Source organism: Stylophora pistillata, chromosome 5, assembly GCF_964205215.1.
Source record: "Stylophora pistillata chromosome 5, jaStyPist1.2, whole genome shotgun sequence".
NCBI classification, from domain to species: Eukaryota; Metazoa; Cnidaria; class Anthozoa; order Scleractinia; family Pocilloporidae; genus Stylophora; species Stylophora pistillata.
Genome location: NC_142523.1, coordinates 33,008,014 through 33,024,332, shown reverse-complemented (window position 1 = coordinate 33,024,332; position 16,319 = coordinate 33,008,014). Strand labels below are relative to the sequence as shown.

General features: G+C 36.2%; 2 protein-coding genes and 1 pseudogene across 4 annotated transcripts; 1 reads left to right on the top strand and 2 right to left on the bottom strand.

Annotated features, from left to right (window-relative positions):
• The first annotated feature begins 254 nt into the window (after nt 1-254).
• LOC148731542 (uncharacterized) lies at nt 255-13,410 on the top strand. Of its 2 annotated transcripts, XM_088760548.1 has the most exons (6): nt 256-402; nt 3,748-3,860; nt 7,545-7,593; nt 9,817-9,882; nt 12,389-12,503; nt 13,104-13,410. In XM_088760548.1, the coding sequence occupies exons 1-5, from the start codon at nt 383-385 to the stop codon at nt 12,465-12,467; spliced, it is 327 nt and encodes a 108-aa protein (XP_088616674.1). In that variant the 5' UTR covers nt 256-382; the 3' UTR covers nt 12,468-12,503; nt 13,104-13,410. The 2 variants fall into 2 exon arrangements, with proteins under 2 accessions (XP_088616675.1, XP_088616674.1); XM_088760549.1 differs by lacking the exon at nt 9,817-9,882 and having other exon boundaries at nt 255-402.
• Nucleotides 1,501-12,382, bottom strand: LOC148731543 (uncharacterized; annotated as a pseudogene). The gene is made up of 16 exons (XR_016001426.1): nt 12,133-12,382; nt 11,628-11,663; nt 11,283-11,339; nt 10,576-10,694; nt 10,114-10,196; nt 9,166-9,248; nt 8,636-8,722; nt 8,001-8,088; nt 7,620-7,695; nt 7,073-7,219; nt 6,815-6,940; nt 6,364-6,399; nt 5,847-5,910; nt 5,324-5,355; nt 3,909-3,951; nt 1,501-3,414 (listed from the first exon to the last, which is right to left on the bottom strand). The product of XR_016001426.1 is annotated as an uncharacterized LOC148731543 (transcript).
• Nucleotides 13,401-14,703, bottom strand: LOC148731541 (uncharacterized). The gene is made up of 2 exons (XM_088760545.1): nt 14,376-14,703; nt 13,401-13,557 (listed from the first exon to the last, which is right to left on the bottom strand). The coding sequence occupies exons 1-2, from the start codon at nt 14,624-14,626 to the stop codon at nt 13,401-13,403; spliced, it is 408 nt and encodes a 135-aa protein (XP_088616671.1). The 5' UTR covers nt 14,627-14,703.
• Nucleotides 14,704-16,319: the final 1,616 nt, after the last annotated feature.

The window sequence follows — 16,319 nt, the reverse complement described above, 5'->3', positions numbered from 1 at the left end:
GGGCGGATCATTCACGGTTTCCGGGAAACGAGCCCAAAAGCACCTGATCAAAAACGACCACGATTCCTCGTTTTGCCAAGCTTCGACATACGAGCCTCGATTATCCAATCGAGCCTCGATTTTGCAATCGTGCCTCGATTTTGCAATCGAGCCTCGATTTTCCAATCGAGCCTCGATTTTCCAATCGAGCCTCGATTTTCCAATCGTGCCTCGATTTTCCAATCGAGGCTCGATTTTCTAATCGAGGCTAAATACTGGAGGGAGCCTGGGGCGAGTGAGAGTGGTCATGTTCTAGCAAACTTGTCGTCGCAAACTCAGGACTTTTTTGAAATTTTAAAAAGAACGCGAGAGGGAGAAAGAATATTTTTACACTGCTAAAGAGATGGAGGAAATGGTCCTAAGGTAAGCATTGGTTTCTTCTGGTACATTGTTTTACCGGAGGGTGTTTGTTCCTACTTGCTGCTTCATAGTTTTCGGTTACGTAAGCTCGATAGATTTTCGCGTTCCTATTTTAATTGGTCATTTTTAGCCAAAAAAGGAACATAACTCTTAGGAAATGTTAAAATGGTTTGGACAAAAAAGACTGAGTAGAGGATGAGTAAAACTAACATTCCGGCACCAGAATTCAAGACAGTCACGCGTATGCATAGCTACCAGCTGACATTCATATTAGTGGGAATGGAAAAAAACAAAAGCAAAATTTTCTCATCTTGCAAACAAATGGTAAGAAGAATAATGTTAACTATACTTATGTCCATTTTCCAAGACCATAATAGCTCAGCAGCATCTCATGGAACATGTGAAAGTGTGGTGGGATACTATAATTTTTTTGAAGCTAAATTTGTTATCCAATTTTGTGTTTCACTCATTCTATTCAGATAATTTTGTGAAACACAATCATACTGTGATATTTTTTATAGCAGAGGAATCTATTTTAAATCAAAATTGACTAAATGTTCACAAATGAATGAACGTTGGAGGTTTTTAAAGAAACTGTGGTGCTGTGTCAGTGGGGGTAGATTAATTAAGATGAAATTGTAAACTGGCCACCCTGAAGATTCAAAAAGCTGACGTTTTGAGCATTAACCCTTTGTCAGAGTTAAGGGCCAATACTTGAAACTTCAGCTTTTTGACTCTCTACAGTACAGTGGCTAATTTATAATTTCAACTTAGTTGATATAACCAAATTAAATGTTGACTAGTAAGATTAACATGGACTTGACAATTAAGTTAAAAGAAATTAATTCTAATGAATTAATTTGATAGTTCAGAACAAATAAGATTCCTAAAATGTTAAATATTAACTTTGTAATAGATCCACCAAACTAATCAACTGTAAAAGCTATGACACAACTGCAACAGTTCACTTTTAACAAAATAATCAAGTGCTTGTTGAGCTGACCTTAATTTTCATATAGCCTGACCTAGCGCACTTTATTGACTGAAAAAAAAAACCTTAATCCTTATCTGCGATCATGACTAAAAAAAAAAAGCAAGACATTTTTGATATTAGTAACTGAATTGAATATTTTAATACCTATTAATTTAATAAATACAAGTTGATTTTACCATAGTAAATAATAAACTTAACATCAAATCTGCCATGTTTGTTGTTTAAGTTGAACCTGCTCTACATGAAATAAAATATCAAAATATCCACGGGTAAATTAAAATAAAGGTGTGACTAACTAGGGACATTTTTTTGGTTTGCATGCTTATGGATCATCTTCAAAATATGAACGAGTTTTAACTTCTTGCCACAATTTTTTATATATACATATATATGTATGTACTGTATAATGTAATTTTAACTTTGCCTACTCTTCAGTGCAAGGCAAGAATTAAGCCAAGGGGTCCCTACTCTAGATATTAAATCACTGTGCTCTCACCCAAGGAAGCTAATTTCACACCTTTCAGTAAAGTAAACATGGTTGTGGTTAAGGTATATAGTTTCATAGAAGCCTAAATTTTTGCACTCTTTTAGAAGTCTTCTATATTGCATGTGCAACATCAACTATTAAATTCAAATCATAACTAGTTCCAGTATTCGATCTAGTTCATGTTTTTGTTTCATTTATTTGGAATATTCTATTCTGACACTAAATGAAATGTTTGTGGACTCTTACTGATGTAAAAACAAACTAAAAAACAAAGAAACAAACAAAAAGCAAGTTACCTCATATATATTAAGTACTTCCAAAGCAGCTGGCAATAATTGAAGAAAACCAAAAAAAAAAAAAAAAAAAATGTGCTTACTATCCTTAGATGAGGGCACAATATTAAGATGACTAGCATTTCAGATTACGTGGGTATGAGTACAATTTTAGTATGAGCCTACTTAGACATTTTGCATATGTTGATTTACTGATCGTTTGATGCTTCATTTGTTGTCTTTGTTCTTGTGTTTATGGTTTGTTATGAAACAAGGACAAAAGCTTAGTGTTTTTCAAGCAAAAGAGAATGGCAGTTGAACCTGAAAACATGATTTGAAGTTGAATCAGTTACTTGGGGTCAGAAAGCATGAAATGAAAAATATATTTTGCTGTTTTTTGACATCGTATATTCAAGATTGGTCTGTAATTTTTTAAAATAAGGATTCCACTTTATCATGAATTGTTTACCACAATAAACAACTAAAACCTTGAAAAGCATAAAGACTCTGACATACTGGTGATGGTTTGAATGATGTCAGTTCTTGGAAGTTTGAAGATCATAGTTTGACCCAGACCATTTGTTTTTCAAATGACCCAATATAAAATGTCATGCAATACATATGACCCACTTTGACTAAATTCTAAACTGAACACTTTTAGTTCCTTATAACACCAACCATATTTACATTAGGAACTGAAGTTTTGGGCTCTACACTTGTTGTTTATCATCAAAACAAAGAACATTTTTAACTTGTTGCTTTATAGCAGCCTCTATTGAACAAATTTTGAAGGACTCTAGCCAGCCTCTACCATTTTTGATGACCATGAAAACATGTGAAATGTATGGGAAAGTGAAATTTTATTGCATTGTCCCAAGTTGTGTTTCTGGAAGTCTTTTAAATTACCCTAAGCAGTTTGATTGTGCATTTTTATATTTGGATCTGCTCTACATGAAATAAAATATGAAAACATCCACAGGTAAACAGAAACAAAGGTGTGGCTGACAAGGGTCCTTTTAAAGTCTTTTTAAACTTTTAACATTCTGGGTGATTTTCCACCATTGGCTTTTTTCTTTTTGAGGTTGTTCTCCTGTCCTTCTTTTTCCTTTTCCTTTCATGTTTAACATGTTCGTTCCCCTCTTCATCTTTATATTCCCTCTTTTTCTCTTCTTCTGTGTGCTCCCTCACTTCCTCTTCTTTCTTTTGCTCCTTTTTCTCTTCTACTTTCTTCTCCTCCTTGTTGATGTCTACACAACTTTCCTCTATTTGTGAAGGTGTTTACTGCATTTCCTCTATTTCTTGTCCTTCTTCTGGGGAAAAAGTTATAATTTTAGACATTGTAGGCTGACCAGTAATTTTCTTTTTCTTGCTGTTGACTCACAATCATATATTTCTCTGATAATTATATTGTCCCAGTTTGGAGGGAAATGCTTTATAGATTGCCAGGTTAAGTAGGGGCCTTAGTTAAAAGGGTCAGTAGGAAATTTCCATAATCCATGGTCTCCAGGTCAAGAATATACATTTCCATGTTCTTTCAATATCTTCTAATAGAGTCTAATCATTTTGTTCAACCTTCTGATTAAATTCTTTTGTAGCTCTAATGACATCCTTATGCCATGTTATCCTCTAAAATGCAGTAGGATGCCAGTGGATCAACTATCATCAGAGATGGCCACTTTTACCAACATTAAAATCAGTATCCTTACTGGTTGGTAAAATACTGGTTATTTTACTTATTAGATAATATGCTTCTCACCTGCTTGTGCAAAAATAATTCCAGATGTACCTGGTAGTGGTTCCTGAAACAAGATAAAAAGTAAAGGGAAGTATGCCATCCACAAGAGTCACGTGTAACTTACTTTTAACAACAAGGGACAATGGCAAAAACCAAGATGCCACTGCCTCAATCTCTTACTTTCCTTTATAACCATGACTATTATAACGTAGATATAGTATTATAAAATTAAATAGTCACTAATGAAATGTACATGAACTAATCTAATTACATGACCTCATATTTCAATGGCAAATTAAAATAGGGCATTCAATACCTTTACTAAACACACTTGGAAAATGATGTTACTAACATGATCTCTATTTACTTAGTTATTTAGGTTGATAAGTTGTTTACATTATAGCATGACCCTTATTTAAAACTATAGTGATAATAGATACTGTCAGTTGTTCCACCTTGCTGTTGTTAATATTATTTGGTCAGGTGTTGATGTTAGTGTTATGCAGGAGGAAGCCATGACAGTTCATTTTGTTCAGTTGTATGTATATTGACATATCTTAAATTATTTTGGTTAAAATGAGAACTAGATCACATGAAGATCATTAAGTAAGTCTGCACAAAATAATGCTTCTCGCAAAGAACCTTGTCCCAAGGGACCCGTCAGTCTGCCCCAAGTGTTGCGGCTCACGAAGAACCTCGTCCCAAGGGACCTTTAAGTCTGCCCCAAGTGTCGCGGCTCACGAAGAACCTCGTCCCAAGGGAACTTTCAGTCTGCCCCAAGTGTCGCGGCTCACGGAGAACCTCGTCCCAAGGGACCAGTCAGTCTGCCCCAAGTGTCGCGGCTCACGAAGAACCTCGTCCCAAGGGACCTTTCAGTCTGCCCCAAGTGTCGCGGCTCACGAAGAACCTCGTCCCAAGGGACCCGTCAGTCTGCCCCAAGTGTCGCGGCTCACGAAGAACCTCGTCCCAAGGGACCTTTCAGTCTGCCCCAAGTGTCGCGGCTCACGAAGAACCTCGTCCCAAGGGACCTGTCAGTCTGCCCCAAGTGTCGCGGCTCACGAAGAACCTCGTCCCAAGGGACCTTTCAGTCTGCCCCAAGTGTCGCGGCTCACGAAGAACCTTGTCCCAAGGGACCTGTCAGTCTGCCCCAAGTGTCGCGGCTCACGAAGAACCTCGTCCCAAGGGACCTTTCAGTCTGCCCCAAGTGTCGCGGCTCACGAAGAACCTTGTCCCAAGGGACCCGTCAGTCTGCCTAAGTGTCACGGCCCACAAAGAACCTCGTCCCAAGGGACATGCGAGTTTTTTAAGTTTAAGTCAACTTTTTTTGGTCAATGATCTATGGAACATGCAATGCAATATGTTATGGTAGGGTTTTCATAATGTAGCATACTACCAATAATTTTACGTGACATTTTAATGTGCACTACTTCCCTTACCTCATTTGTTTTTCTTGTGTTCGAATCTTCATCTGTCAGGAGGAGAACTAGTCTCAGTATGTAAAAATACACAATTTAATATACCTATATTTTACTATAATTGCTCAAGCAATACAGGTGATGATGATTTATCCAGTAAATTATAGAATTGTATGGCGACTCTCATTGTTTATCAGGTAACAAATATGAAATTAATAAGCCCTCAACACATAACTTAACATATGACCAGTGTTGATTTTTGGCATTAAGGCAATTTCTTCTGAAATTTTTTAAAGAAAGATGTTATCTCTGTTTTTAGGAACATCATGTAGTCCTAATGTTTGTCCTTATTTTCTGCTTATTATCACTGAGCAAGGCAGATTACCTGTAATTTTCTTGTTGGGTTGCATTACCTTTGCTAAGACTGGGTCTGCTTTTCATGCATGTTCAGTATCATTTGAAGGTACTTCATTTTTATTCTTTACATTGTTTTTTTCATTTTTTGGCAATTACTAGTTTAATACATAATATTTGTATTCCTCACCTAGTATTGTGGATGAAGGGTCACCCTCCAACTGCAAATCGGGAATATTTCCTTGGAATGTCACCTGCAGGCAAAATGAGGAAAGCCATCATGTGACCCAGAATTAACATTTCTTATTTCCTTACCATTAACAATTTCAAAATTTATGCTTAACTCTATGAATAAAACTCAGGTCATAACCCAAACTTTCAACCTGGGTATACAAAATGAATAGTCAAAAAAGATGATTTTGTCTTTTAATAATAATCAAACTGAAAAATTAGGCTGTGTGGAGAAAGAAACGGTTTATACTAAAGACTGGCTATGGTGATAAGAGTTTTCCAGTTTACTTCTTCAATAATACACATTCTTTTTTTTCTGTTTTGATCACTTGTGCCATTTTGCTTCATGTCACACACTCATAGGCAGATAATTTGCAGCAAATTGACCAGTCCGAGCATACACTTTACTTAATATGTGGTGTTGTATCATACATTCAAAGATAAGTTGTTACTATGTGTATTCACTTTTTTCTAACCTCTGATCCCAGAAGGGATTTAATCTCTGCCTCATCCTGGATTAAAAAAAAAAAACAAGTTAACAGAATCAAAGATAAGGTTTAATACATAAATTCCACAGTATTTACCAGGGTAGCTGTTTGAACACTTTACAACTGTGACTTTCAAACCTCATGCAGGCACATTGGTGAATATGCAAGCAAAAATCCCCTCAAAATTCATACTTGTATTATGTATCTCATAATGATTAATTTTGTGTGCTAAGAAATACCAGGAGATAGCATATCATTTGCCATATTTTTTCCACCACCTCTAAAAATCAGGATTAAAAGGGTATTTTGAACAAATTTGAATTCACCAAAGGCATTCCATTTGCCTTCTTGAAATAACACAAGTATATTTTAGACTCCAACTCCAGATTTCTAGTACTGTAGTTGTTATTTGTTTTATGCAATATTATTATTTACTTACTCTCTCATGAATATGAAGCACCTCTGGTCTCTCCAAGAGGTCTCCATGTTTTACCACTTCCCTACCTCTTTGGATAGAGAAGTGTAATGGGAGAGCATTGTTGGAGCCTGCCCAGTCATATACTTCCTATATCATTTAAACAGGAAAAAAGGTTAGATTTCTTTTTATAAAAAGCTATCTGCCAATCACTGTATGTCTACATAATTTTACCAAAGTGCTATTTACAGTTTAATAATTTCTATCATTGTTTATATGTACCTGGAAGAAGGCACCTTTGATGAACTGGCGCTCTTCCTTGCCGTTTGAGTGGCGGAGGATGATTTTCACTTTCTCTTTTTTTTCTTCCCGACTGACATCTGTAACTCTGGCTTGTCAGGCTTTCCTTATCTTGCTTGATTCTTTAATCTTACAGAATAAATACATGACAACCTCAGTAATATTTCATTGATAATGTAGAAAAAAGATCTTGAAATTTCTGCTGCTAAGTCTTAAAAGAGAAAGTGGTAATTATAGCAGTTTTTTTGGTAACAAGTATTATTTATGTTGAATCACTTCATTTCACTCATTTCCTTTCCTGTTTGGGGATATGTCTCTGAAACTTGGGCCATACTTTGATGGCTGGTGCTTGTTTTGGCTCCTGAAGTCTTAAAGGAAGCCTTCTAAAAATAATCCTCATTTCATTGCCTGACTTTCTCCTAATGTGTTCTTTATTTTTGTTTATTTCCAACAGGTAATCATGCCACGATTGACATAATTGATATTGGCATTATTTGTGCTATGTAAGTATTTGGGAAAAGCTATTTACCTTGTCATCCTCTATTGCCTTTTGCAATGCACTCTCCTGCTCCTTCTTAGGTGAACGATCCTGCTCTAACCTCTCCCTATTGGAAATAATGAATAACTTATGGTGAATCTCACCAGTGTTCACTTTGATTTGCTGCATCTGTCTGGATAATCAAAACATATTAACCACATAATTTGCATACACCTAGGGTTTTTTAATGTTTGTTAATTGCGAACAAGACATTGTTTGAAACAGCTTAGTATCTGATGTATGAATAACACATCAGACTTGAGCTATATGAGTTTATGAAAATTTTCTGTAAGATCATAAGGTTGTCAATGGGTAACAAGCTGGAAATAATTATTTCTACCTTTATCTCATCGAATATTAAAGATCTCTTACCATTCCCTTGTGAATGCATCCACAGCATCTGCTGCCCTTTTTACTGCATCCACCACATCTTCCTTTGTTGCCAATTTTAGGTTGTCTCCTTGTTATAAGAATCCAAAATACAACAATTTTGTTTCCAGCCATCTTTAAGTCAAATCAGATCAATATTAACCTATGATGTTCAATTTTTAAAAAGGGGCCAAAAAGACATATTAAAACAATTTACCAAAAAGTGGCAACATTTATGCAAGGTCAAACTGGTATGTAGGTAGTATACTGGTGCCTGATGATGGCTTGGGATATTGTACATGACTGCAAGTCAACCTTAAAATTAAAGAGTACATTATCTTTAAATTAATATAAGACTTAAGGTAAGGGAACCGCTTTTAAAGCAATGGGAGTTTTTCCTCAAACTTCCTTATGTTTATTGTCTGTTTTGACTTGTGCCTACACATAGTGATGACATTAAAATTGAATGAGTACAGACTGACTTGCAGGCATGGGATCCTTTTCAAACATTCCAAACTGAACGTTATTTGCCAAGAAAAGCTTATTACTATTATCAATATAAAATTCCTTTCATTAACATTTACCAACCTTTTCAACAAATTGTATTTTGAGGCTATTTACTTTCTTAAAATGCTCACCACAAAAACGCTCTATGAGGATAGGCTGAGAAGTTGTGGGTGCCATTATGAGTAAATCGGACCCAGCACTTCCAAATTTTCTTTTCACTGTCATAAAAAATAACATAAAATGGTAAGAAGAGTTTGAGAACATTGACAATTATGGGCATTATTGCATCTATTATTGGTGCGTAGAGGTTGTTATGGGGCACTAAATATAGCATAAGGAAACACAACATAGACTAGAAGATAACAGGATATTTTGATATGCTCAGTACTACAGAAAGTAAAACACCCTATTATAAGTACATCCTGGAAGGGAACAGGAGATGTCAACATCCCTTAATAATGAAGAAACATATCTATGCACACACTCTTTACAGTACACAATATCAGTACTTCAGATGTATCCATTTTTAAATATTAGTAAAGTGTGAGAATTACATTACAATCTTGATGTTTAGCCATTAAGACTTAGGAAACCTTTTTAACTTTGACCTTTTTGTCTCGTATCTTAGTAAACATCCAAAACACGGATAGTAATTCAATACCTTCTCTCCCAGATCTGGATTTTTCTTTAGTTATCCAAAAGTATAAGTTTCCATGATTGACTCCATGTAGAATATTCAGAATACTGATGATTTAAGAGAGAGATAAACATATTTGATTACTAATTAAAATTATTTACTACTTAATGTGAAATATAGCATGCATGCATCATACAGTGGATATTAAAAATCTTGAATACCCTTTGTGATGTTTGTGAGTGATGTTTAAGCGTGATGTTTGTATTTCAAATTATAATGTAATTTACGTGTGATGTGCGATCCTCGCAGTAGATAGCGCTATTTATGCAATAGCGAAAATCAGACCTGAAAAAAATCAGGCCTGTACGGGACTCGAACCACTGACCTCTGCGATACTAGTGCAGCGCTCTACCAATTGAGCTAACAAGCCAACTGGGAGCAGGCTGTTAAGTTGATTCGTAATAAACCCGTGAAGTGATAAATGAGATGCAATGAATATATAAAGTTCATATATTTTTGAACTGCGGTATTAGATACGTGTGATGTGCGATCCTCGCAGTAGCGCTATCTACTGCGAGGATCGCACATCACACGTATCTAATACCGCAGTTCAAAAATATATGAACTTTATATATTCATTGCATCTTATAATGTAATTTATGTTTGAAAACACAGAAACCAGTCAGTTGGAGTAACCTTCTATGTACAAAAAAATTGTCATGTGGGTACACATTGCACCAGGTAAGCATGGTCACTTTTGATGTCTCCATGTGTTTTTAAGTTATATACACAGAAAAGTTTAAAGGCACGGTTCATGCATATGTCTCTCAATAAGAAAAATTAACTATTATGAACTATGATATTAACCTATTTATTTTGCCACTGTGACTTAGTGTAATCGGAAGCTGTTTCTGCAGAGTGCAGCCTGCTTTTAGAGATAAAAATAACCTTTTATTAACTATTGATAGTCACCTTATCACATCAGGTATGTTGTCACCTTCTTGTAGGATCACTGTAACCATGCTTCTCTGGTCAGACCTGGCCTGGTGACACATCTAGATACACAAATTTATAAATTAAAGTAGAGTTAGATTTAATGTTATTTCTTTTGGTGTTATGATGCAACACAGTGCATTGTTGCAATGCATGCATTAGGACTATATGTCACCTAGAGAAATTAAAGTTGACAGACAGTAACTGTAGTATACTTTTCCAAATGGGTCTGTTCCTCAGCAAGTGAAATTGACATATGACAAATGTGGCTTCACAAAAGTTTACAGGGTATTTTTATTTCAAATGTGACTGCTAATATATTTTACTTCTCATTAACTCAACACATTGACACCTAGGCATGCTAACTGTATTTATTTACAACAGTTTCCTTGAAAATTGCAAGCCATCCGGGCAAACATAACATCGCTATTTAACACAAACCTCCTCATATGTTAAGTTCAAAAAGATTGGTAGGAGAATATCCTCATGGGCTGATGCCACCTCCATCAGCACTTGTTCACAGTAAAGCACATCCCATGCTCTGTCCACACTCCATTGCACTACAAAATTATTATATTGTGGTCTACAAATAGTAGTGGTATTCAATCAAACTGTCATCCTTTAAGGACATCCGTGTCAAAATCTTCTAAGGGTTGGGTTTTTTCCAAACTCTTCTTCCATTTTCCTTCTTGAAATAACAAGTATATTTTAGACTCCAATTCCAGATTTCTAGCACTTTTGTTATTTGTTTTATGCAATATTATTATTTACAAATAGTAACGGTGTTCAATTGAACTGTCACCATTAAGGACCTGTGCCAAAATCTTCTAAGGGTTGTTGTTTTTTTTTTGTTTTGTTTCCATTCCCCAACTCTTGCTGTAGTTTGAAATATGAATCAGACAACTACATAGGGTATAAGCAAGGTTAAGCTTTCTATTTTAGGTTCAAATGCTACTTTTGGCATGAATATTGTTTTGTATCTGGTGGAAATTTATCTAATGTCATCATCCAGGGAGAGCCCTGCATGTAATTGCATTAAATTATTGACAATAATTCCAACATACCTTGATTATTCAGATCCAGAACTCCTAAGGAACTCATAAATTATTGAAAATATTATTGAATTATTGACAATATTTCCAACATACCTCGAGTATTCAGATCCAGAACTCCTAAGGAACTCATATCCTCTTCTACAACCCCAGCTTAAATGTAATGGCACAAAATTGAATGAATTTCAAGAACATTACTTATTGTGCATTACTTCATGCTACAAAACTGCACGAGTCAGTCAGTCTATCTGTCTATATCACACTGTACTCTACTCTACTATAATACTGAAGATTATCCTATTCTTCATCAACAGGAGACCCAATTGTTCATCTCTCTTATTTTTCAATTAAATTACTGAGTAAATAAAATTATGTTCAAGCTAATCCCACTTTGGCTTTTTTAAGTGTATCTGTTTTTTAATCCATTTTATAGAAACATACCTGTTTCCCACTGTTCTGTGCCAGTTAAATGACATGCTATAATAAATGTAGAAAAATATATGGTGTAAAAATTTCCTCCTTTTTGATTTAATTTCTTGATCAGTCTCACATAAATATTGTTGATTTACATCATACCTAATGTGTAAATCTGACTTGGCTTACTTTGTTAGGGCACTTTCTCAGTGTTAAGACTTAAAACACTGGCTTTTAATAGTGCTCTGTAAATTTGCCTTATAAATGGTATTAGATGATACAATTTGAAATCATCTATGTAAACTATCTGCAGTTTTAAACTTGATTTCTAGTGTAATGTGCATGCTTTTTTCGGAAAATATCCTTACCCACCCCGGAGATAACTATTAGATATTCCAATCAGGATTGGGTTTTTGGTCTGCAATAGCCAAAGATCATGATTTTTTTTTTTTTGGGGGGGGGGGAGGGGTCATAGAGGAAAAATAAAAAAACCAGCATTTTGATGCTCTTTAATCATTCACCATGGTATTACCTGAGTCAACATTTACTGGGTTACTAGCTAAATAGCTCCTGTCGAGGTCACTGGTAGCCATGTCATCAAAAGCAGAAACACCATCTGTTCAAAAAAAAAAACACAACACAGTTTTGAATTGTGTCACATCATAATCATATACAGGCAGATAGGTCACCTGCTTCCAGTCAAGATGCAAATGGAAGATTGAATAAAAAACAGTAACTAAGTTTATAACTAGTGTGCAAATCAATCAAACACTTGCATTCACTTGTAGGCAATGTCAAGTCCACTTGATTAACAACACCACTTGCCACCCTTGCTTCATCACTGGAAGTCCCTGGCTGGATGACTGAGTTTGTCACACTTGTTTGAGATGAGCTGGGATTTGGGTGAGTGGTTGATTGTTGAGAAAGCGAGGAAGGGTTGGAATTGAGCAGAGCAGAGGAAAGGGAGGTTTGGGATTGGTTTGTGGAGGGTGGGTTAGAATTAGGCTGAGCTAGGAAAATGGAGGGCTGGAATTGGGTGGTGGATGGTGGGTCTGAATTGGGCTGCTCAGGGTGATGGGAGGGATGGGATTGGTTTGTGGAGGGTGGGTTGGAATTGGGCTGAACAGAGGGAAGGGAAGGATGGTTGGGATTGGGATTGGTAACTCCTGGTGTTGGTATGGACTCAGGGTTAGGGTTAGATCCTGAGATGAGAAATAAAACAAAGACTTTAAATCAGCCATTTGAATTATCATTAAAATAGTGGAAAGATGCGAGAATTACTAGTTTTTTATTGATAAATCTATGACAAACAAATATTGAAAATTTTTAAGAGGCAAAGATCCTTATTGTCAGTCGGCCAATCAATGGTAATGAACATTAAAAGGGTAAATATTGAAAAGTCAGAATTTAAATATCAAAGTTTTTATTTCTCAGCAGATTAATTGGGTTATGTTGTTGCTTTTGTCTTTCAAAGACCACTGGTGATTTTCTTTTTAATTGCAGCGAAAATGTATTTCCACTTCAAGGAGGCTGTTATTTCCAGAACGCTGTTATTGCAATTCTAACAGGCATTTGTGGGTACTGCAGCCATATATTTTACTCCACTACAGTTATATTCATGTCAACATGCAAATTTGCTAAAGACCAGCCTTTGCAGCACAGTTATCTTGTGGCTTTGCCAAAATTGGCTTTTACTATCTTTACTTATGGGTCACATGACACAGATGTGTATGCACTCAATGCGATCTTTTGGTGCTGACTGCAATGACACAAACCCTTGATTGATTATTAAAGTTTACACTAACCTCCATTTCTCGGGTGTTGCAAAACCATGTATATGCGCCTGGAATTGGAACTCCCCTTGCCATAAATTCTAAATATTTCCTTGGCGTCTGGTATGCCTCTGTAAACTTTTTCCATTTTGCTCCCACGGCTCGTAGACTTGTATAGACGAATTCTATGGAAAGGAAAGTTCAACATCGACACTACGTACAGTTTACAGTGGCTATATGAAATAACATTTGAATTCACTAAATAGTAAATAAAGTATGGGGCAAATCTAAATAGAGATGATCAATGATAAGTTTCTAGACTTGTTTGGCATGTAATATTCCAGTCCATATTCCCCTCTACTCCTTTACCCACTCCCCCTGCCTCAATGATTAGCCTCCTGTCAATCTGGAAATTCTAGTTGAGATTCCTGCTTTCCTTAATTAAATAATTTTACCAATTGCCTGTTTTCACTGTGTAACCATTGCACAGGTAAAGTCAAGAATAGAAGAGATAAAAAAAGTTAAATATCGAAACAGTCTCGGTAAGATTCAGATCTGTGCGTAGTTTAGAGCGATAAGTATTCTGATCAAACTGAAAATCCGTTTAAATGTAAGTCTTCGAGTAACGACTGATAATTCCTTTCTTTTTTAATTTTGATGACGTTGCGTGAAAGGACTCTAAATGGGGTGGATCAGGCTAAATTTCGGCCCAACCTTACACGTGTTATAAAAGGTGCTGTTTTTATATATTACGTGCACATTTAACTCCATTGCAGGCCTTACATTCGTAGCAAGTTCACTGCTCATACTTTGGTTTTAATGAATGATCCGAAGCAAATAGCTAAAGGATAAGTGGTAAATTTTGAATCCTTTGTCGCGTGGCTAAAATTTGAATTGTTTTGCTCTACCTGGGTTTTACGTGACCACACACTTCTGAGTTTACATTCAGTATTCAATGCAAACAACCTGCATGCGGGATAAAGTGCTTTGGTACTTAACCTACCTATCCAAGTCAACAGCCGCAAGTCCAGCAAAATTTTCCTTGACCAGCTCTTTTATCTTTGCACTCGAATAGTTGCCTCCAATTTTAATGTCTTTCACTCTACCCTCGCGATTCAGCAGTACCCACGGATTTCCACGCGGTGTACACTTCGCCTTTCCCTTCAGCCATACGAACACTTTACTCGTTGACTTTCCTATCGGCTGAGGTGACCCGCAATCGCTTCCAGAGCTGGAATCGCCTGAATCTCCCATGTTCGAATATCCTTGGTCAATTCAGTCAAGTGATTTATTGATGAAATCCAAACGAACAGGCCCTTTTTTGTTCTGCCTTAAAAGCACGAGTTCGGCACGTGAATAAGAAAACCGAAACCAATCAACTTCATTGTTGGGGGGGCCCAGTGGAGTAATATACCAAAAGACTATTTCCGCTATCACACATCACTTTTGTGTAAAGTAAAGGTTTTGAGCGTTCCCGAACCACTCAAGAAGTGGCGTTAGTTAGGGGTTTAAGTCTATTCGCACAGCTCTTTATTCCTTACTTTTCGATTACGCAAAAGAAGAAAAAACCGCTGGCAGTGGTTTGGAAAAGGAAGAAGGTGGGAGGTGGAAAAATCAACCAGCCATCGCTCAATAAAATGATTAAGAAAGCTGACACCAATCAACTTCATTGTCGGAAGGGAGTCAATGAGACAGGCGTTACAAAAAAAAATTAATCACACACTCGCGATTCAGGAGCTAGCCTGCTATCACAACAAATTTCAAGGAGTTTGAGTTTGGTGATTATAATTTATTAGGTAGTATAATTTTCTGAAAGTAGTTTCTGAGGCATTTGTATATTCCCCGATCCTTCAAATTCTCGAGCCTCCCGATAACTTTACCGAAAGTGGTTTCTTTACCCCAAGACGAACTGCACTGAATTCTTTGTCCGATTTTTTCGCAGCCTTTGATGACTTTGATTGATTTAACTTGCTCTTATGTTTATTAGAAGTTTAAGAAATCGGAATTCCACTGTACTCTTTATCGCCTTGTTCCTGGCCTCAAAAACTAAATTAACCTAAATTACTTAGTTACTATATTTCGAGGCTAAAACAGGCAAAAAATTACCAATCACATTATCTAGACCTCGCCATTGCCTCCACATCCTATCATCAAGGTACGACTGAAGGTCATCACGTGCTATGCCACGCCGTGCCTTAATTGGAGCCTTCAAATTGGCCCGCGCGGATTCTGCTTCTTGGGTGTGTACCCCTGCCAGAGAAAACCTAATTTTGAAAACGATTGTTTAAGTTAAAAAGGCACTGGGGACACAATACTAAAACAATGAATTGAAAAAGAATTGTCTTTATAATCGTAGATCTGCAAACACAACAAGTAATAATAAAGCTTTTAATTAAAATATGCTGCTTTGAAAAGATAACAATTACAATAGGCGCTTTAGCGGCAAGCTTTTAAATAAAAAAGAAAGGATTCTGCTAGTGCTTAGAGACTCGAGCAAAAAAAAGATGCTGATAATATAAGGTCAGTCTTCAGTTTTCCTAAAGAAACGGAGTCCTCAAACTGAAGAGGGAAATGGGAGACTAAAATGGCACTGTAGTGACAAGATGCTAAAAAAATGAATTGAAACAGACATGTCTTTATTAACATAAGTCTCCAAACACACAAAGTAATAACAACAAAGCTTTTAATTAATTAACAATGAAAAGATAAATATTACAAAAGGCACTTTAGCGGCAAACAGAATTGAAAGTATGCCGCCAAAGTGCGAATTGATAAAGGGTTCTGGAGGAGCCTTAGGACTCAAGCCCCAAAAAAAGAAATGATGCTAAAACAAAGATTCGTTTATTGAAAAATACTGTCTTCCAAAATAAAAGCTACAAAAGGCCCTTTAGAGGCAAAATCAATAAATTGAAAAAGGAGTCTGAAAGAGCCTTAATTAAGACTCAAG